This window comes from Rissa tridactyla, chromosome 4 (genome assembly GCF_028500815.1).
Source record: "Rissa tridactyla isolate bRisTri1 chromosome 4, bRisTri1.patW.cur.20221130, whole genome shotgun sequence".
Lineage (NCBI taxonomy): Eukaryota > Metazoa > Chordata > Aves > Charadriiformes > Laridae > Rissa > Rissa tridactyla.
Genome location: NC_071469.1, coordinates 72,875,104 through 72,895,975, shown reverse-complemented (window position 1 = coordinate 72,895,975; position 20,872 = coordinate 72,875,104). Strand labels below are relative to the sequence as shown.

Here is a 20,872-nt window from a genome sequence, read left to right as displayed (position 1 = left end):
TTATCTAGAGACGTCCGTTGCTTTGGTCAATGGACCTATAATTACTGGATCAGTCTTTCTACTGAAAATACTAGTTAAGCATCAGCTTTATTTTGATGATTGTTGCTGGGTGATTGAAATTAATATTGACTATCTAGAGGGATACTTGGCCAGCTGAACCCTGGATGCAAGTCACCCGGAGCTGCTCACGCAACCGTTAAACAACAGGATGGGAACAGAGTGCCATGATGTGCCTCAGTCTCTACCTTAAAAATACCTGGGATGTTTTTACTTAGGACAGACTTTCCAGGCAGACTTTTCTGCAGCTCTCTGCTTGCAGCAGTCTCTGATGTTCCTGCTGTGGAGCCTGGGGCCTGAAAGAGGGTGGTGGCAGGTACTCCTGCTCTTTTGCTAGTCAGAATTCTCAGCATGCTCTAAACTATCACCTTCCTTGCAGATAACTTGCTATTTGGAGTCTTTCTGTATTTATAGCTTCTCTTTCTTTCCTCCACTACTTGCCTTCTGAACCAAGTTGCATAAACGTAGCTCACCCTTGGAGCAGTGTTTTCTGCATTTGGAATGACTCAGTTTGGAGTTCCCGTATGTTTGTCTTGGTATTGTTACTGTCCTGTCCCTGACAGCTCTCTGGTGGCAGTGACTGCTGCTGTACTCCTTGTCAAGCTTCATTCAGAGCCTGAAGGCTGTTCCGAGTTCACTGCCAATTCTGTTCCTGCTCCACTTGGCTTTCTGTGCCTCTGTCTAGTGTGCTCTTGTAGGAGGATTTTCCTTCAAAGGAATGTTGTTCTTGATCACTTATATGGGTCTGTGGTCAGACCAGTTCTTTCCTTTGTCTCTTTAGATCAGATTTTCCCGTTTCAGTATGTGTTTCCTGTGCTCCACAGACTTTTAACATGCATTATTTCTTTCCCAGCTGCACTAAATCCAGGCAGTGGCTAGCTTATTAGCAGCCAAAATAAGTACTTAAGCATAAAATACTCATACATTCTTCTCTACTGTTCCTGTTTTGTCTTTGCTGTTGCCCCTTGCATGTGAGCCTGTCTCTGCAGTTAGTCCCAGTCTTGAAGCAGATGATCACCTTGACCGTGGAGAAATCCTGGAGGACCAAGGCTGTTTTGGGGCTGGCCCTGGGAATTGGGTATCTGGCTGGTCACTGCTGTTGATGTTGCTTGGAGGACAGTGTGCTTCCAGGTCTGAAATGCTGCTCCCTTTTGTGTGCTAGGATCAGTCTGGAAGTACAGAGGAATTGACTTCTCTGCTGCAGGACTTGGGCTGAGAGCTTAGTGCTGCCGGAAGGAGGAGATCTTGCTTTTCTGTGTGATTCTCTGTTGTCTCTGCTTGTCTGATCTGATCGCAGAGTAAGCTGACTTGAGCTCTCGCTTCTTGATGAGTCAGAAATAGAAAGCCAAATAGGCTCTCTGTGATCAGGCAGGCTCCTGAGCTGGCTTTAAGAAGGGCTGGAAAACATGACTAGCATTAAGGAGAGGGTGTGAGAGCTGTTTTGGCTTAAGCTTTCTCTTGAAACCCTCATCAATAATATGTTTAATCCCTTCTTTCAGCTCCCAAAGTCCTGGTGCTTTGGTTGGCTCTCAGCCAGAGGTCCTTGTGTGCTGTACACCTGTGCTGGGTGTTGCTCAGAACCTGCTTGGCTCTCTGTTGTAGCCAATTCCTGCTTCTGACGCAAGGTGTCAGTGAAGGACTTGGAGCTGCTTTCCTCCACTTCAGTGGTGTGAGCAGGGATCTGTTCTTGAGTGGAGTCTGTCCTTGATAACCAAACTTCTGAGTCGCCCAGATTTGTACTGTCGAAAGGATGGTGAGCCATCTCTAGGTCCTCAAAGCCATGGTAGCCTGTTGGAGGTCTGTTTTCATCTCTGGAGAATAAAAAGCTGTTGATGCAGGTGGGCAGCGGTGCTACTTTTAAGAAGTCGAGTTCAGTCAGAGTTCAGCGGGTAATCAGCAGGCTTTACTGTTGGTCTGCAATGCTTCATACTGCAAAAAGTGTATGGAGCCTAGGAAGCACACAAAAGCATCTTCTTTAGTAACAGGAATTTCTTTACCTTCAAGTCAGTGTTTGTGAGCCTCCTATTGCTAGTGTTCCTCTTGCTTCCACAGGAACAGTACAGGAAGCTGATTTCTTTCTGACCTGCTGCTGTGATTGGTATGGTGAAATCCAGCAGCAGGACATGTCATCTTCTAGCTGGGTATTGAGGCTATGAAATGGCCAGCTGAGAAGAGGCAGGTGGTTGGCTCAAGTTTTTTAGTGTGGCCCTCTGTTGGGAGAGGCATTCCAGAGGCTGTGTGTTTCCACCACCACCTCTCTGTGGGTGCTGGTGCTTCCGTCCATGCAATCAGCTCAGCTGGGGACTTGCCTGTGTTATGGAAACAGTGGTATGCACTTGGAGGGATGGGATCTGCCCTGTCTTCTGTTTAAGCCGTATGTGGAACTAGTCTCATGCTTTCTCAGGGGTCTCTCATGTTTTATTTGTGCATCTCAGCCTGCAGTTCATCGGTCTGCTGTGGACTTTTCCCATGAAAACTCTTGGTTTTTCAGTCCTCATAACCCCAAGGTAGTGGTGTCGTGTCACGTCAGCCTGGGGAAGAGCGCAGTAACCACCTGAGCCCCAAAGATGTATTTGGGAGGTGAAAGGTGGCTAGGAGAAGAAAATACATGTGATTCTTTTAGAAAGATAGGATTTCCAAGACTGCGGTTCTCTCTTATCTCCTCAGTTTGGTCCACAGACCTCCATTTCTAGGACGCGTGTGAACCAACAGTGAAATCGGAGAGCTTGAAGCAAGTAGGTCCCATTTGTCCTAGACTTGCTGCCTCCACGCCAGCTGCAGGGCAGGGTGGTCTGCCTGAATGGTACTCTCGCATGTGCTAGAGCCTTGTTTTCTGTCAAATTAATCTGTAGCAATACATAGCGAGCACCAAACTCCTGATATAGGGCTGGGTGGTGTGGCATAAACAATGACTGGGCAGGTTGGTTGTTTTTGAGTCTTGAAGAGTATTTCCAGCATTGGTCTGCTGGCTGCCTCGCTGCCCAGAAGGGGAGTGCTGCTTTCGGTTAACTCAGGAGTGGCTTGCTAAAGGCTTGCTGTCCTAAATGTCTCTTCAATGTAAAGACATCCATTTCTCTTCCCTATTTCTCCGTGCAGAGGAGAGGTGATGAAATGTATTGAAGTCCACTGAGCACGCGGTTGAGCCACTGTGGGGTGAGGTGCGACTGTTTTCCCCTTGTCTGACCACAGGATGGCTAGATGTACCCAGGCAAAGGCCTGCCTGAGCAGAGCCGTGGGCTCTTGCCTCCAGCAAATGGATGTTGGGGAGCATGTCCTCTGCGCACCAGGCTTCTGCTGAGAGTAGCGTGTGCTTTTGTTTTCATAGTCTCAAGGATCTTTTTTCTTCCCTGGAGGCTGCCTTTGCTTTATGATGTTACGTATTGAGTGTTCACCACATCTCTTTTCGCTGAATGGGAGGGGCTGTGCTACCGTTCTCTCTTCCATTTTATCACAGTGGTCCTGGAATTTGGGCCCCAAAAGGCTGGAGCTGGGTATCTCTTCCAGCTTAACCACGTGGGCAGCGTGTCCTCTCTTGTATAGAAAAGTTATATTCCTGCCAGAGCTACAGGCTACCTCCAAGAGTGCTTTTGGCACTTCAATCCATGGTGGAGCTCATGGTGTTCCCCTCGGTGTGGGGAGAATGGGATAGATTGTTTCCTATGCAGCTCCTCTGCTGCAGAACCAAGCAGGGAGAGGCCACTTGATGGTCCTGAAGTGTGGCCATGCTTAGATCCATCTTGAACTCTAAGAATGGTTCAGTCTGAATCCTGAATTCAGTGGGTATAGAAGCCAAGCCACGATGTGGTAGAATCATAGAATGGTTAGAGTTGGAAGGGACCTTAAAGATCATCTAGTTCCAACCCCCCTGCCCTGGGCAGGGACACCTCCCACCACACCACGTTGCTCCAAGCCCTGTCCAGCCTGGCCTTGAACCCCTCCAGGGATGGGGCAGCCACAGCTTCTCTGGGCAACCTGGGCCAGGGGCTCACCACCCTCAGAGTGAAAAATTTCTTCCTAATATCTGATCTAAATCTCTCTTTCATTTTAAAACTGTTCCCCCTCACCCTATGGCTCCCCTCCCTGCTCCAGAGTCCCTCCCCAGCTTTCCTGGAGCCACTTCAGGGACTGGAAGGGGCTCTAAGGTCTTCCCGGAGCCTTCTCTTCTTTCAAAAGCACAACAATGATGCTGTCTATTTCCTGACATCTAGAAGCCCATTGTGAAAAGCTGACCCTTGCTTGCTGGGACTGTGCAGGAGGACTGGCCCTGTCCCCAAGAGCTTTCATCTGCCAGATGAGGGAGAACGTATGGTAATGGTGAGATCCAAGGAGGGTATAGACCATTCCTGTCCTGTGATTGCTGGCTGCTTGTGCAGCAGCAGAGCAGTAGCTGAAATGCTGTCCTGCTAATCTCAGGACTTTGTCCTGTGTCCTCCAGTGTAACCACTCGCTGTGGCTGGTTAATCACTTGTCCTGTTAAAACAAGGTCAAGGAAAACATTATTTATTGGAAGATGGCACTTCCATGGCCTGCTAAATCATGGTGGCAAACAAATACTGTGGTCTCTGGCTTCCTGCAGAGTTCAGCAGAGGCTCTTTGCTGTTTGTTCTGGCCTCCCTTACTGGGCAGAGACCTGTTTCATAGCTTCTCCTAGCTAAACTTCAAGCAGCAGCTGAGGTCAGCTTCTCAGCGCTGGTGGAGCTTCAGCCCTTGTTTGGGTCCTGCCCCTCGTTAGAAGATGATGGTGTCTGGATTTCCTGGCAAGTATTGCTGCTCGGCAGCCTGTCGGTGCTTTCATCTTGTTGTTTTTCCTCTGCTGTCAGCTCCTGCAGTGTGAGACTGCTTTCTGCCCTGTTTCTCTTGGTGTCTGAGCGGCTTGTTGCCTCTCCCTTAAACCACTGCACTAGGTGCTGGTCTGATGTCCTGTTAGTGTACCAGACCTCTGAGGTTACAGTTGTGACTTAGTGCGGTCTGCTTTTGCGGGGGCGGGGGAAAGGGTACCTAGGGATGAAGCTTACTGGAAATATGGGTAGACAAGGGGGGGTTACCTCACCTTTTGGAAGGATCAAGAGAGGGCTACCTGGTTGAGGTGCTCCAAAGGAAACCAGACCTGGCCATGCTGGCTTTGAAGCTCTGCGGGGGGTGAGTTCAGCTCCAGGAAGGGCTGGGCTAGACACACAGGCTGCCGCGTGGTGCTGAGGACATCTTGGAGAGGTGAAGAGCTAGAGGTGAGGCAGTGGTGAGGAAAAGGGCCAAACACTTCTCTGTGTCCAGCTGTGGCCCAGAGAATTTGCTGCAAGGTAGCAGAGGAGAGGTGGCATGTCACTGCTGGTGGTCTGCACCCACAGAAAAAGTCTTAAATTCTGCAGGGAATGAGGGGTCTCTGGGTGCTTTTTTGGTGAGATTTCAGAGAACGAGCTTCACGAGTGTCTGAGGTGGCTATAAACAGACAGGAGCAAGCTGAATGGTAATGACTGCAGTCTTCTGAAGGGAGATGTGGGCGATGTAGCTGATCCGCAGACTGCTGTGTAATCCCACAGCTACTTTACTGCCTCAGGCCTGGGAGATGGCAAATGATATTTTAATTTTTATATATGCAGTGATGGCCCTGGGTGCTTTGGAGTGAGATGTCAGGGTTACAGCAGATAATTGTGTGAAAACATCGGTTCAGCTCGGAAGTTGCAAAAGCTGATTCCATGCCTGTGTGTGGGAAGACAAATCAGTCCTTGCCTAGAAGTGCTTGAGCCCTTAACTTGATTCAGAGCTCTGCGATGCAGTTACAGGAGGATGCTGAAGAGGGAAGGGGTGGAACCGTGAGCTGGTGGGACCATGGATCACTCTGTCTGAGTAGGACTTACAGGACAGGCTTTGAGGACTGACGGATATCTGAAAGACTGAGTAATGGCTCGATTTGACAAAGCAAACTGGCAGGAGAGGACAGTAGTTTTACTGTGGATCTGAAGTCCCTCAAGAAAATGTCATCTGAAATGTCAAGGTGTGGTGCTGGCACAGTGGTGTGTTGAATTAAGCTTCAGCCAACTGCATCAAAACCAGAGGGCCCCATCCAAGAGCTGAAAGGATGTTGCTGTAAGTACATGTCACGGTAGTCTTGAGCACTATCCTACTTGAACACTCAGCAGAAAAAGGCTGTTGTTCTGACAAGCTGTTGTGTTCCTGCATGAGGCAGCTTTCTGGGAACTGTGACCTGGCCATAATTTACCAGCTTTTGCGGGGGCGGAGACAGCACAAAAGTGTTGTGGTAATTCAAGTGCTCCCTTGCCAAATGCTGGCTCAGTCTGTTTCTTCAAGTGTGTGAACCACTTGGAAAAATGCCGAAACAGGCAAACGTACCCCTCAAAAGCAATTGCTGGGTTGAGGCCGTGTGCTGCTATTAGTCAGCATCTGGAGGAGCTCATTGGGAGCGGCTGGGCTGTAGGTGCAGGTCTCTCTCCCTTTCTGCAGGCAGCTGGGGAAGAGGCATGGCGGAAGACTTGCAGCTGGCGTCTCGTCGACATGCAGCGTGTGAGATCTCTGGCAGCCGCCCCTGCCAAGGTGCTGCCGTCGCTGCCAGAGACCGAATCCAGTTCGGTCTGAACTTGCGTTAGGAAATAGGAACTTGAGCCTTTGGAGAGCTTGGGGCTTGCTCAGCAGTGGGTCCACTAGTTAGTCACCGTGCTACTGGGACAGCTCTTCTGGCAGGGGATTTGTGAAACCACGGGATTAGTCCATTCTTATCTGAGTAGCCTGACATGTGAATAGTCCTATTAAAAACTCCCAAAGCCCCTTGGCTGAGGCTTGGTGACCGGCCCAGCGGCTGGAGGAGGACAGGCTCGTGTAACGCACTGGTATGCCGTGGGATACATTGAGTCAGGGTTTATAAATCTCGTCCAATTTCTGGAAAATATGTTCTGTTCTGTCTGCTTGGATGCTAAGAGATTCAGAAGAGTTTAGTTCTTGCAAATTTGTGTCTGGCCTTCTCTGTTAAAATTAATTCCAAGTGTTATATAAACATGGCCCTCATTCCAGTTGCAACATAATGTTGTGCTGGCTCTTGTGCTGTGGAGTTGGGGAGGCAACCCCCTCATCGAGCAGGACAAAATGCTCTGGCCAAGCAGCTCATGGGAGAGGCTGCGAGGCACAATGTACAACTTGTGTGGCTCTGGTCTAAATGCGATGCAGCTCCGACCTCCTGGAAGTGAATGGTACAGCAAAGTCTACTTTTTGTGTCACGGTTATTAAGCATCAAGTGATCTGATAGCAAGGTGGCTTCTTGCAGCCTCAAAAGTATGAGCGTAGTTGCAGGTCACAATGATACCAAAAGGAACTGGTGGTTTTGCCATAGCAAAGTTGGAGTCAAGGAAACAAGTTGAAAGCTTTGGAAGCTTCCCTAGTGAAGTGAGATGTGGTAGGACATGCAAAAGCTGCTTCCTCTCCAAGGTCCTGTATAGCTGCAAAACAACATCACATGCCTTTTTGGGCAGGCTTGGTTTTCATTACAGCTCTGTACAGAGAGCTGAAAGTAGGAGGTGTATGGATGGTAGCTACTGCAGTCCCCTGTGCTTTCCCTTGCAGTCTGATTTTATGGGTGCAGTACTCTTACGAGGACCCTTTCTCTCATATCCTGCTGAATTTTGCTCCATGCTTTCTCTAGACTGCTAAAAGCAAACTAGTAAAGCCCTGACCTGACAATGGGACTTAATTTCCACTCAGACTCCAAAGCTCATCATCCAGGAGCTTTCAAAAGAGGGACTGAAACTTGTTAAGACCTAATTCCAGTAGATTTCCCTTCTATAACTGTAGCTTGGCTTTCAAACATCAAACAATTGCAAAACTCTTTGCATGCATGGTGCTGCCTGTGAGCTGGGTTTTTTGCAGGGTATAGGAAGTGATTACCATCAATAACAATCCTTTGCAGGCTGTGTGGAGGTGAGGGGCATTCTGAGTTTCGGCATGATCCAGTGTTTGACAAGGGCCACGTTGAAAACTCCATTGTCTTGAGTTATCTGGACCATGCTTTCCCACTTCAAAAGTGTGAGCAGAAGTTGGTGATGTGTTTGTAGAGTAAAACACAGCTGTTTAGCTGCAGCATAGTCTGGGGAACAGAGATCTAGGTTAAGTTTCTGCTTTACTTCAGCCACAGGGCATGTTGTTGGGCAGTAGCTCTCTGCTGTATCCAGGATTCCTTACTAAAAGTAAGAGTACCACCAAACTCTCCTCTTACTGAGAAGCATGACAGAACTGAGTGCTATTTAAGTCTCTGGCCTTCCCCTGCCCCATAACCACCATCTGTTTCCTATGAGACTTAGCAGTGGTAACATCTTCATAACTAAAAAGTGCTGGGTCAAAACCATCTTTGCTAGACCCCCTTGGAAATACCCAGAAGAGTTAAAGTCAGCTTGAAAGCCCTTTGACCCTTCCACCCCTCGGGCTGAGGACAGTGTCACTCTGTAGAGTATGAGGTCAGTACGAGGAAGCTCTCCAGCTTGTGCCTGTAGCTGGGTGTGATGTCAAAAGATCAAACTCCTCAAGCTGGGCTGAGTCCTTGCTCTGACCTCGGTTTGTGGATGCTTGTGCCATAATGCTGAGGATTCATATGGTTCAGTGGAAGGGAAAGGCAGCCTCGGTGCTCCTGCTCCAGAGAAACCAGGGAGAAATGTCTTTGTTTTGTTGTCTCTGGACAGTGTGTTCACATCTGGTTTGACTAAACTCTTCCAGCTACTTTCCTTTCCCTATAAAGGTCTTGAATCCCTGGGAGGGTGCTTGCCTAACTGGCCCTCTGAGGTGAAGCTGAAGGGAGATGAACATTGTGTACCAATGTAACTAGTAGAGTTTTGAAGAGCAGGATTATATGACGTTCCTCAGTTCTGGATTCAGTTTTTCCATAGAGACACTTAAATGCTTTTGGCTCAAGCAGAGGTTTTATCTTGACAGAGCTCAGCATGTTGTGGTTGCTTGTTGGCCAGGGCTGCAGCTTGGTTGGGCACCTGACCTGCAGCAAGGGTAACGGAGGAAATGGAGGTTTCCTCTGCTTGAAACTGGAGGAGGGGAAGGCTTCTGAGCATGTTCCCCCATCCTGGGCAGGGGTTGCCTACCATAAGAGACTGATAAATGGTCTTCCTCTCCACCAGCCCCTCTCTGCCTCTGACTCTTCTTTACCAGTGCAATTAGTTGGACTAACTTGATGATGTAATGCCGAGCTGCTTTATAATTCCAAGGTTGCTGTTTGTGTCTCTGGCTTTGAAAACTTTTCAGACGCCTCCACATCGCTAGTGTCTGAGGAAACTTGCTTGTGGGTGCAGATAGGTTCTTGGTCCTGATTGCTTCAGAGAAGCCTGCAACCAGAGCCCTTTTGGCTAGAGGAAGTGCTTAAGTTGTTTCTTTATTTTTTTTCCCCTAAATTTCTAGCAAATACTTCCTAGAAAATCAGTAACCTTCCATCTTGATCGAGCACAGATGACAGCTGACACAGGTGTGTTGCACAGGTAGTGTCACAGTTTCCTCTTTAAGATGGGGCAAGGCTGGTATGGTGAAACATTGATGTTTTACTGCCTTTGGGTTGTCTGTGATAAAACTAAGCACAAATATAAACATATGTCTTAACATGTGGGTTTTGTCTAGGTGATCTTTCAGAGAAGAGAATGCCTAGAGAAGTGCTGAGCCACAGCTCTCTTGGGTATGCTCAAAAAACCCCAACACCCAAACCCAACACAAACCCTGTAGAGTGGAATTATTCTTTCTTTTTCAGACTTGAAACTGCACCTCCAGAGCACAGACTATGGGAACTTCCTGGCCAATGAAGCCTCCCCACTCACTGTCTCCGTCATAGACGACAAGTTGAAGGAGAAGATGGTGGTGGAGTTTCGTCACATGAGGAACCATGCGTATGAGCCCCTAGCAAGTTTTCTGGACTTCATCACGTGAGTACCAGCCACTTGTGAACAGCGTTTGAAACTTTTTGGTGTTCTTCCAGACTTGAGGGCTCTCAGACCAACTTTCCACACTCAGCCTTGCAGCTGCTATGTTTTCTGCAGCTTCTGAAATGAAACTGTTTTGGTTGTACCTTGGAGGTCTCAAACCAGCAGCACAGTATCACTGTGTTATTAAAGGCTTCACTCTGGACTCTCTGTGTCTGGTTTCAGGGGGTCTTGTAACATTTTCACAGCTCTTTGCTCTTGCTTAGTGAGGGATTCTACCTTCTAAAATGCATTCTGACTTCTTAAAGTCTATCACCAGGGTGTGCATGCTTCACTGGCACAGCTGTTTAGCTGCCTTCCATTGCAGAATTGGCTCAGTCTCTATTAGAGCTGTCATTTACCTTTGTCCCTTGTGTTAAGTGTTCCTGGGCTTTTTAAAATGTGATCCTGCTGCAAAACATACACATGCCATGCATGTGCATGACAGTTGGCTGCTAGTTCTGCCCCACCAAGGGCTATCAGCCTTTGTCAGGGCTTCTGTGATCCTGCCATCCCACTCCAGGAGCTGTAGCCCTTCCTCTCACCCCATCACAAGCTGGTTCACGATATTGAGCTGCCCAAAAATTGAACAGCTTTTGGGGTTAATCTTTGACTGATTTGTTTTTCTGAGCTAGCTCAAGGGGACCTGACAAACACCAGCACTAGGGGGAGGGAAGGCCCAGAATATGCATCAGGGAAAGACAGGGCTGCAGCAGCCTCAGCACGTCTCTGTCAGCGCATGAAAAGACATGAGGCGTGTGCACTCCCACAGCAAGTTCAGCTGATGTGAAAAGCTGGAAATAGCACAGCGTTCATGCAAGTATCTTTTCCTAGCGGTTTTTCACAACCCTCTGCTTCCCTGTGTGTTGCTCTTGTCTTAATTAGTAATAAAATGAAATTGCTATGTTCCTTTAAGCTCTAGTTTGGCTTGCAAACTGCACAGCTAGTGAGCTTTCTTAACCAGCAAGGAGAGTGGTCTTTCCTAACCAGCGAATTACTGGTTCAGTAGGGCATGACTTTTAACTTAGATCTCTGAGAAGAAGGTTGTACTCTGTTCTCAAGTAGGGTAGTTAATATATCAGTATTAATTTATTTGATATAGCGAGCTTGGGCTCATTGCAGGCACTCTGGCAAGTGTGTTTAATCTTGCATTTTTGGCACTTGTGTGTGCGTTATCTTCCTTGTCACCTAGAGATTTCTTTTTTGAATGGTACAGGCTGATATGGAAAGGACTTTGTGGTCTATTCAAAGATTTTTAAATTTTGGCCTGTCTGTGGCATCTCCTGCATGTGGAAATATTGATTAAAGACCTGTGTCTCTGACACATTCCTTCCTGTTCTGTCCGTTCTATGTCTGGACAGTAACACTATCTCATTTTTCTAGCTCAGTGGCTCATATCTGTTATTTTATGGGTCGCTGTGCTAAAGCTTCCTGTCTTTTAAGCTTTTCCTATTTTCTAAGTGGTTTTATATGCCTGACACTAAAATTCATGGAGTTTTCATATTTGCCTCCTGATATGGAACAAGACATGGCAAGTCACCAGCAAGACATTACTAAGCCCCCGTTTTGCAGCAGTGTTTGCAATGGGATGAAGCAGTTTCTAGCTCGTCATCTTAGTTGTGTGGAGCAATCTCTTCTATTTTCTCCAACTTTTCAAAACACCTCTTTACCCATCTTTAATTTGCTGTAAAGGTGTCAGTACTGTTTGAGCCTGGCAATATTAGGTAGCTTGTCTTCCACTGATGCTTTTCCTTTGCTGCTCTACAGGTTTGTGGAAATGTCTAGCTTTATGGAAGTAACACAGTAATCCCTACTGGTCTCTTCTTTTAGCCTGTGTTGTATCTGTTTAAAGGCAGTAGTCTGGGGAGGACACGTGAGTATCTTGCAGACTTTAAAACTTTGCTGTTTCCTAACTGTCCCGCTTTGAAAACCAGTGCATGGAAAAGATGAACTGCAAGGTCTCAGGCCATGCCTGCCCTCATTACACACTGCATGACTTCGTAGGAAGGCTGCAAATAGCTGTGGAAATCCAGTTTCCTGTTACACCAGTCCTGTTGACTTTTATCCAGTGTCTACATCCAGCTTGAGTTGTGCAGAAGACCTTAAACATCTCATGTAATCTGGAGACTGTTTGAATGACTTAGCTTTGAAACTGTTTTTTTGCCCTCAACTTGATTTAACTTTAATCTTGTCCTGCTTCTGTCTCTCTGATTTTGATGAGTTCTCTATAGCAAAACACAATTCTGTGCAGATATCTGTATCTCTTACCTACTGCGTAACCTCATCTCAAATATATTGGTCCCGTTCAGCACAGGATGTGTCTTCCTTGAGTTGTCTTCACTCTAATCTCTTTCCCTTTTTGCCCACAAGATTTGCTTTAATGCCACTGTCTGCAGTGCTGCCTAGAGGAAGGCAGACAGAAGATGAAGTGGGAGAAAAGGCATTTTGGTACATGAAGTGTACACTCTCTTGTGGAGCCTTTTGTGGAAGCAGACTTCTAATGACACGGCAGATGAGTTAACACAGAAGAATGAGGACAGTGAAACACAACGAGTCTGGAGAGGGTGCTGGTTTTACCCAGTGGGTCTTAATATCTTCTGTTGAATATGTCCTGTATTTAGTGACTGGGCTGGTAGAAAAGAGGGTAGATTTCTTGGGCTGCCTTTCAGGCTGTGTTTTGTTCCCTGAAAAAAAAATCAGGGATATTAGGAAAATTTGCTTCACTGAAAGGCTTATCAAGCACTGGAACAGGCTGCCCAGGGAGGTGGTTGAGTCACCATCCCTAGAGGTGTTTAAAAGATGTGTAGATGTGGTGCTGAGGGACATGGGTTAGTGGTAACTTGGCAGTGCTAGGTTAACGGTTGGACTTGGTGATCTTTAAGGTCTCTTCCAACCAAAATGACCCTGTGATTCTATGATTCTATTCTGTGAAACTGTCCTGTGGGTTGTAGTAGGTCTTGGTTTGGTGCAGGAGGCAGAAGTTTCAGGGATTATTGTCCTGCTGACAGTGTGAAGCTTCCCACGCATGTCCCAAATAGCTGGAGTGCAGAACAGCTCTGTTTGGAGGCTAGTAACGTGTACTTGTGCCAGTAGCCTTCATGGCTGGTAGCTACCATGTAGCTACGTGCTGGTAGCGTGTACTTGTGCCAGTAGCCTTCAGCTAACCCAGGCTTGTGTGTGGGCAGCATCACAGAGATGTTTGGCCAAAGGATGTTGGCATGCTGGGGATGTTGTGTCTGTGCACACAGAGGTACTGTGTCATCCTGCCTACCCTGAGCGACGCTGGGACAAGCCCCTTGATCTTCCACTCTGGCTGGGCACACAGGCATTATGGGGTGATCTCTCTTTGCCTTTTTGAACATGGCTATTTCTCACTCCTTTCTTTTAGGGTAGTTAATGAAACTTGAGCAGGAAATGGTAACGATTGCTCCTGGTAGACAGCTCAGGGCAAGCGAGGCACCAGGTGGTCAGAAGAAGAAATTGTACTCAACTGAATGTGTCCATGTGCTAAAACTGTACAGGCTGAATTGAAATAAAAAATGGTAGAAAGATATGGAAAATTTGAGCAGGGCTGGCTTCTGCAGGAGGAAAGCTTGAGTTCACTGGGGCTCCCTTGAGAGAGGCACTGGGTTGTAAACAGAGATTTTTAAAATCGAGTGGGATTGTAGGAGGTGTGTCTGACTTAAAATGGAAGGAAATGTTTTGTAGCATGTCCAGTTCAGCTCTGAAACTCACTGCTGCTGGATGCCTTTCTACGTACTAATATTTCTTTGGCCTTCTTAGAAATACTGGATAACCTCACACAAGACAGGCCCACTGAGGCCAGTTAAACCCTTGGGTACCATTTCACTGAGAGTGGCCAGGGTGTACCTGCCAGGAGATGATGGATCAAGCACTTAAAAAAACAGTCGGGCTTTCTCCTTCATGAATGTCCTACTAGACTTTGGGGTGCTTTTGAGTTGATCCACAGGTGACTGTTGTGTTCTCCAGAGTTGCTTGTTTTTGGAGGGTGCTCAGATCTTGACCCAGGGCACATTGCTGAGAAGATCTGGGGAACCGTCTTGTCTTGGGAGCAGCTGTAGTCCTTGTCTCCTCTGATGGCTCCAGAGCCAACCTGCCAAAAGCCTGCGTGGGATTATGCTTTGTGGTTTCTCTTGCCTCTTCTAAGTGGCCCGTGAACGTGGTGAGGCCACAGGAAGGAGGAGGAGCACCAGGAGGATGTGTGCCCCTGGTGTGCTCTCCTTGCACGGCTCCAGGGAAATGAGACAGCGCTGCCTGTGACTTGCCGGAAGGTGGCACTCCAGCCCCGTGGCTGCCTGTCCCCAGGTGCACACCGTGCCACAGGTAAGGACGGTCACCTAGGGAGGTGGGCAGGAGTTGACTCGTCTCCTAAGCTTAGGGGAGAGAACAGTGTTTAAAAGCACATGAACAAAACTGGCCCAAGAACACAGCTAAGCCGCAACCACAAAGCATGGTCTTTGTTCCCTAAGTCACTTGCTGCCACTTTTTTTTTTTTTTTTGTCCTGTCGTGCTCCTCTCCTGGCACCATGCTGACTCTTTCCTGGCTGCAGTCCTCTCCAGGAACTCCTCTGTGGCAAGTGTTGCGTTGTTAGTACCAAAATATTGAGGAATATTGAAGTTGGCCGATTTCCCTTTTGTTTTGTTTTTTTTTTTTTTTTTTTCAAGTGGTGGCTGTAGCTGGCGGCCTTTGCCACTGCATATCGTGGCAAGGAAAAGCTCAACTTGCTGAGCCTGCCATGGTCTCTGTAAAACACCTGCTAGCTCTGCCTCTTGCTAGGCAGCTCCTCGCTGGAAGACTGCTGGTGCTTCCTTCTGTTTTTCATCCGCCCGTAGTAGGTTCTAACTGATAGGCACAAGTTGGCTGCTAACATCTCTGCTCCAACACAAACAATTGACTGTTTGGCTGAGGGAATGCAGCGATGTTCTGTAGGGCAGCAACAAACAGGTATTAAGTGTACTTGAAACAGCAAAACCCACTTCCTGAATTCAACAAGCACATATTGACTTGTGGGATGGAAGTGGGTTTTAGGTTCTTCTCAGTGATGTTCTGCCCTGCCTTTCTGTAAAGGCTTTGTTCTTTGTGTTAGCCTGACACGGTGCCATGTCCTGTCTCCTTCCTTCAACTGTTCCTGTATACAGTTTAGATAGGATTCTTTATCGTGGTATCACTCCTCACTCTAGCCTGCTGTAGCCTCATCAGATTGTCAGCTTTAGTATTTTTCCAGGAGTGGGGGGAAAAGAAAAGGGGGTGGCTTTGCCCTCGCTTCAGCGCAGTCTTCCCTGCTCTGGGAAGTCTGGTTTCACAGCAGCCTTGTCCCTTGAGCCCTTGCAGCAAGCTGATGGGCAGAGAAGGGTTTGAGCTTGTGCTCAAGGGGGAGCTGCTGTAACTGTGTGGAAACTGAGTCCGCTGTAGGAGTGAGGTCTTGGGTGGAGATGGGTCTAAACACATTTCCAAACCTGTGCTCAAGCCCATCATCAGAGGACAGACTAGGTCGTCTTTTGTCTTTACCCTACCAGTCTGCTAGGGCTGAGAACTGGGTTCTTTGTTGCCCTGAGGATGCAGCTGGGAACTTGGCTTCGAGTATGTTTTTGTGGTCACAAGATGTGTTTTTGATGAGACTGCATGTACCTTTTCCCCTTGCGCATGCCTCTTCTTAGCTGACACTTCCCTCTGTTACCTTCTCCCTGACCCAGTCCTGCTCTGCCTCTCTCCTGCACTGGATAGATCTAGTTTCTGCTGCATGACTTTGAGTTCAAACTTAATCTTGCAGCAGTTTCTCTGGAGCCAAATTGTTTCAATTGCTACTTGAGCTGAAGAGCAGTAATCCTCTTCTCTGGAGTAGGAAGTTGCCTGTCTTTATTCTAAATATACTGGAGTGTGCATCCTGGCACAACTGCAGAGGTTACGGAATATGACTACATCCTTTTGAAGTCCTTTCTTGCAGAAGAAAAAACTCCAAATGCTTTGTTACTGACACTTGCAGTTTATTTGGGTGAATGCAACATGCTGCTGTGCTTAAAACTGCGCTATACTATTTTCAATTAGTCGTTGACTCTTTGGTGGCGGTGGGATTGGGAAGTAAAAATTTACTGCAGGATTGCCAGCCACTACAGTAAAGGTTTACGAGCCTTTTCTGGCAGAGACGGTTTTGGCAGAGAAGCACAGGTTTCTGACAAACAGCTTCCCTGTTTGCAGGGAGTGCAAAGTTGAACTGATAAGCCAAGTTCTTGGAGGGATTATGCAACATTCAAAATAAGAGGGCATGTAGCTAATGGTCTGGAAATGATCACAGACCTGCATCCTGTGGGTAGCAGCATCAGAACTGCATCTCTTCTCCTGCGTACCCAAAGGACACAGATCTCATACCAGTTTCCCAGAACCAGTGTCTCTGAAGATGGACTGGGTTGCATGCCTCAGTGGTCACATGGAAGTCGTCTTTCAAAAGGGTGTGAATGCAGGTGCCCTCATTGGAAAGGGAGTCTTTGAAAGGTGGATTTCACTGTGTGTTATGTTGAGGGGATGCGTTTTTCCCCAGACGTCTAGTGCCTGGAAGACACTTCATTTTGCCAGTGGATTTGAACTGGTACAGTATAACTCACCTCCTGCTGACCGGTGCTGTTTGTTGCTTGGAAGGCGTTAGCATGGTGCCTAGCAAACGCAAACAGAGTGAGCCACGGTGATGGTCGGAAGAGCTAGCAAAATGTTATTGGTGGCAGTAAAGATGTAGGAAAAAGCAGGTGAGGAGCTCCAGATGTGAGACCGTGTTTCACTAACATAGAGAAATCTTTAATGAAACTCTGCAGCCCTGAGAAGGGGGTTCAGGCATGCAAGCTGTGGGTAACCAGGTGAGAATGCTTCGCCCTGGATAACATCCCCATCCAAGCTGATGCTGTTTCATCCAGAGGCAGCGTGTGGACTTCGCTATCTTCCTGGGCTTTGTTTAAAGCTGAATGCCTCTGGTGATTCTGCAGCTCACAAGAACAGTCCTTGTACTTCCCTCATGTTCCTTCTCGCAATCTTTCCCTCTACAGGCGGAAGAGCATTTCTGTTAGAGAAATAAAACAGGGAGGGAGTGTGTTAGGAGGTTATCAATGCTCCTCCAATCGATTTATGTGTGGTTGCAACTTTTCCAGAAGACAACCTGTGCGCAGTGCCTTCGGTTGGATTAGGGTTCACTGATCAGTTCTGTTCCGTGTAACGTGCTTCATCCCTTGATTGAAACCATTCTCAGGGTCTTCTGGTGCTGGACCTTAGCAGCCTGCATTTTTCCTTTTACCTTTCCATTGATTTGCCTCACCCAGTGCTCTAGGCTGGCAGGTTCAGCCCAGAGAAGCCCTGGGGGGCAAAGGCACTGCTTCTGAACGCTTTTTGGGGACATCTCGTGTACTAGTCCCCTTTTCCACATCTCTTCTGTGTGCTGAAGTCTAGCAAATACTTATACAGAGATTTGTGTAAATACCGCAAAGTACTGCAATATTTAGAGGTCAAGCAAAATCTTGCGTCTACCCCACGTGGTTTACTGTATGTCAACTGGGATGATGATTTTTATTGTATTCTGCTGGCAGCAGGTCTGTATGCACAGTAACGTTCTGCATGTTATCTAAACCCAGACCACACATTCACGGAGAATCAGGTAAGGGTGTTTAGGCCCTTAAACTCACTCATTTTTCTTTGCTACTTCAGTCAGTTTTGGGGACAGTGAGTTTGCACGGTGCAGTCTTTAATCTTCTTTTTTTGTCCTTGGAATGTGGGTTTTGGTTGGTTATTTATTTTTTTTTTTTTTAGTGCTTTGCACGTAAGGAAGGTAAGAAAACAGTATATATAAGTTTGGCTTTTGCAGCTGGTTTATGTGAAAGCAGCATGATTAGATGTTTCTGGTCAATATTTAAAATGTATTTAGTGCTGAAGTCTGCTCAGCAGAGTGCCAGGACTCAGCCTTGCGTACCAGCCTTGTGTTTCTCAAGCTTTGAGGCACTAAGTTTAAGCAACCAGAGACTCTTGCAACAAGGCTGCAAGGTGTTCAAAACATTCGCTGGTGTTTCAAGCGGTTTTGTACACATCTAGAAAACAATGTTATATTCACAAAGCCTCCAAATTAAGAGTACTTCATCTAGTTTTTTTTTTTCTTGCTAGCCTTTAGTGCAGCAAACGCTGTATGACTGCTTATAAGTTGCCGGATGATGCCACTGGAAAACTGAGGTCAGTATCCCAAGAGACCTAGACTCACTAGAAGATGGTAAAAATCACATGGAGATACAGCTAAATATAGATTGATGCTGAGAACATTCCTGGATACTTGGATTTGAAAGGCTGCCACAGCATCTGTAGTACTGTGAAGTTATAACTGTGAAATGGTCTCGTCGATCTAAGTTTAGCAGGGTACCCACTTATTGGCTGAGTGCCCTTGGTTTGTGGTGGCAACCATGAAATTCTTGGCTTTCTCTTTGGCAGGTTCACGAACCTACCACTTAGGTGTGGTTTTTATTGGTGTGACTCTAGGAAAGGCAGCGTGCAAAGATTGGAAGAGATGAGCACACTTTGAGCAGAGACCATCGCATGCTGCATCTGTTCTTGCTGTTCCCTGGACTGCCTGAGCTTCAGCAGCAGAGGGAGGATAAAACTGCTCCTGGCCAGAAGCTGTTGGTCTGACATGTTCTAGTCTGAGCCGAGAAACTGATTTAAGGATTTGACTCAGTTCATCCACTGTCTGTTACTTGAACAAGCCTCAGTGAGGCACTGAGGTCTTCCGGATGTGCAGCATCCCTCTCCTTTCCGGTTCAGGACAGCTGTGCAGTTATTTACTTAAAATGACACTCCAGATACAAGCATCTCGGCTGTCAGCGCTATTCTTAGCATCAGCTACTGCTCTTTGGTGCTTTGAAGCCTGTGCGTTGCTTTCCCCCATGACTGCTTACATTCGGAGCTTGAGAGAGGTGTGACAAGTAGCTCTGCGTCCCAGCATATTTGCTCAGGTCTCAAACTCGGTGGGATATAGAGAAGGGTCTGTGTATTATCCACAAACCCAAGGATGCAGCAGTACAACCAGCCTGAAACTTTTTCCTTAGGTTACTTCCCCCCCAGCCTGTGAATACATGAACTGGATGAGCTGCTCAAGGGAAGCACTAGGTGCTAAAGTGACTATAGTCAAAACAACTTCATCATCATTTAAAGCTGTCTCTAGAATTCATGCCGAGTTCAGAGCACTGCTCTGATCCCGCTGGAGATTTCCCTTTTTCATCCCAAAATAAACACATGCTTCTACAGTAATCTGAGTAACTGCCCAATGTGATCGCATAGTGACTTTTGCCTTGCTAGCATTAGTCTGTGTTAAAGTCTAATGCTGGTTTTGGAAAGCATTAAAGTTGCCTGAGCAATGCAATACCTTAACCCATCCCAGCAATAACTCTGAGCCGCAGCCCGGTTTTTCCTTGCTGTGCAGTTGTGCATCAGCCTGCTGCTGCTTGCCTCTGCTGTCCTCACGGCCCCTCGCAGAGCAGCTGTTAAGCTACAGTTTGGCAAGGCTTTCAGAGGATCCCTGAGAAACGCAGGTCATGCAATGTTCCGTCATTAGTCATGCTTTGTGACCACTTGCAGTATTGTTTACGGTTTCTTTAGTATCCTGGAGCAGAAAGCAATAAAAACCCAACCTATCTGCCATAGGACAATGACTCTTTATGATTAGATTAGATTAGTAAATGGGGGAGGGAGAAGCCCTAACTGTCTTGGGGTCGCTGCCTTGCCGGGCCATGCCTGAATGCCTCCAGGCCAAGTTGTAAACTCCCCATGTGATGAGCTTTTATGCATTGTGCTCTGCTCCCCTGCTAAAAAGCCCTTCCCATTGCAATCTTTCCTGCGTATCTCATTTATCTGTGGCTGTACTTAAGTAACTCCAAAAGGAGGAAGACATACATTGTATGCTCTGAGGGCTGGAGCCCCTCTGCTGGGAGGACAGGCTGAGAGAGCTGGGGGGGTTCCGCCTGGAGAAGAGAAGGCTCCGGGGAGACCTTGTAGCAGCTTTCCAGTATCTGAAGGGGGCCTACAAGAAAGCTGGGGGGGGACTTTTTACAAGGGCATGGAGTGATAGGATGAGGGGTGATGGCTTCAAACTGGAAGAGGGGAGATTTAGATGAGATATTGGGAAGAAATTGTTTGCTGTGAGGGTGGTGAGCCCCTGGCCCAGGTTGCCCAGAGCAGCTGTGGCTGCCCCATCCCTGGAGGGGTTCAAGGCCAGGCTGGACGGGGCTTGGAGCAACGTGGTGTGGTGGGAGGTGTCCCTGCCCAGGGCGGGGGGTGGAACTAGGTGATCTTTTAAGGTCCTTTCCAACCTAAACCATTCTATGATTGTCAAAGTACCTGTACATGGCTCTTGCATGTGTGATTTCTTCCTCCTGGATTCTGCTTGGTAGTTATCCACAGATGACTATCCCAAAATTTAGCTTCTGGGGCCTGTCTCTCCTGTTTTCTTGGTGAGATCTCCTTTGTGCCTATCTGAGACTACCTCCCAAAACCAGCAGTGGGAATGATTTCTCTGACCTGCTGCTGCTGGAAGAAACATTTCCCCACCACACACACCGTTGGGCTTCTCTAGGCATATTCTAGCCTGGCTTTGTTCTCGTTATGTGAGTGTTGCCCAGTGTATTGTGCTGAACTGGTTGTTGCTGGAGGGGCGAAGATACTGGCCCTGGTTGTCTTGGACTTCAGGAAGCCGTAAGCCGACATTTGTCTCCTGTGGGTGATATTTCTATGCTTGCCGACTCTTTCCTGTCTCTTAATAAGAAATTCTCCTGTTCTGTGAGACATTACTGACGCTTCTCAGTATCAACTGCAATTGTATTTCTGTGAA

General features: G+C 47.4%; 1 protein-coding gene across 1 annotated transcript in view; it reads left to right on the top strand.

The window, feature by feature from the left end:
* ATP6V0D1 (ATPase H+ transporting V0 subunit d1) overlaps nucleotides 1-20,872 on the top strand; it is a 37,324-nt gene that overhangs the window by 1,550 nt on the left and 14,902 nt on the right. Inside the window, exon 2 of the mRNA XM_054198422.1 lies at nucleotides 9,800-9,971. Within this exon, the coding sequence (XP_054054397.1) occupies nucleotides 9,800-9,971 (172 nt within the window). The remainder of the gene's footprint in view (nucleotides 1-9,799; nucleotides 9,972-20,872) is intronic.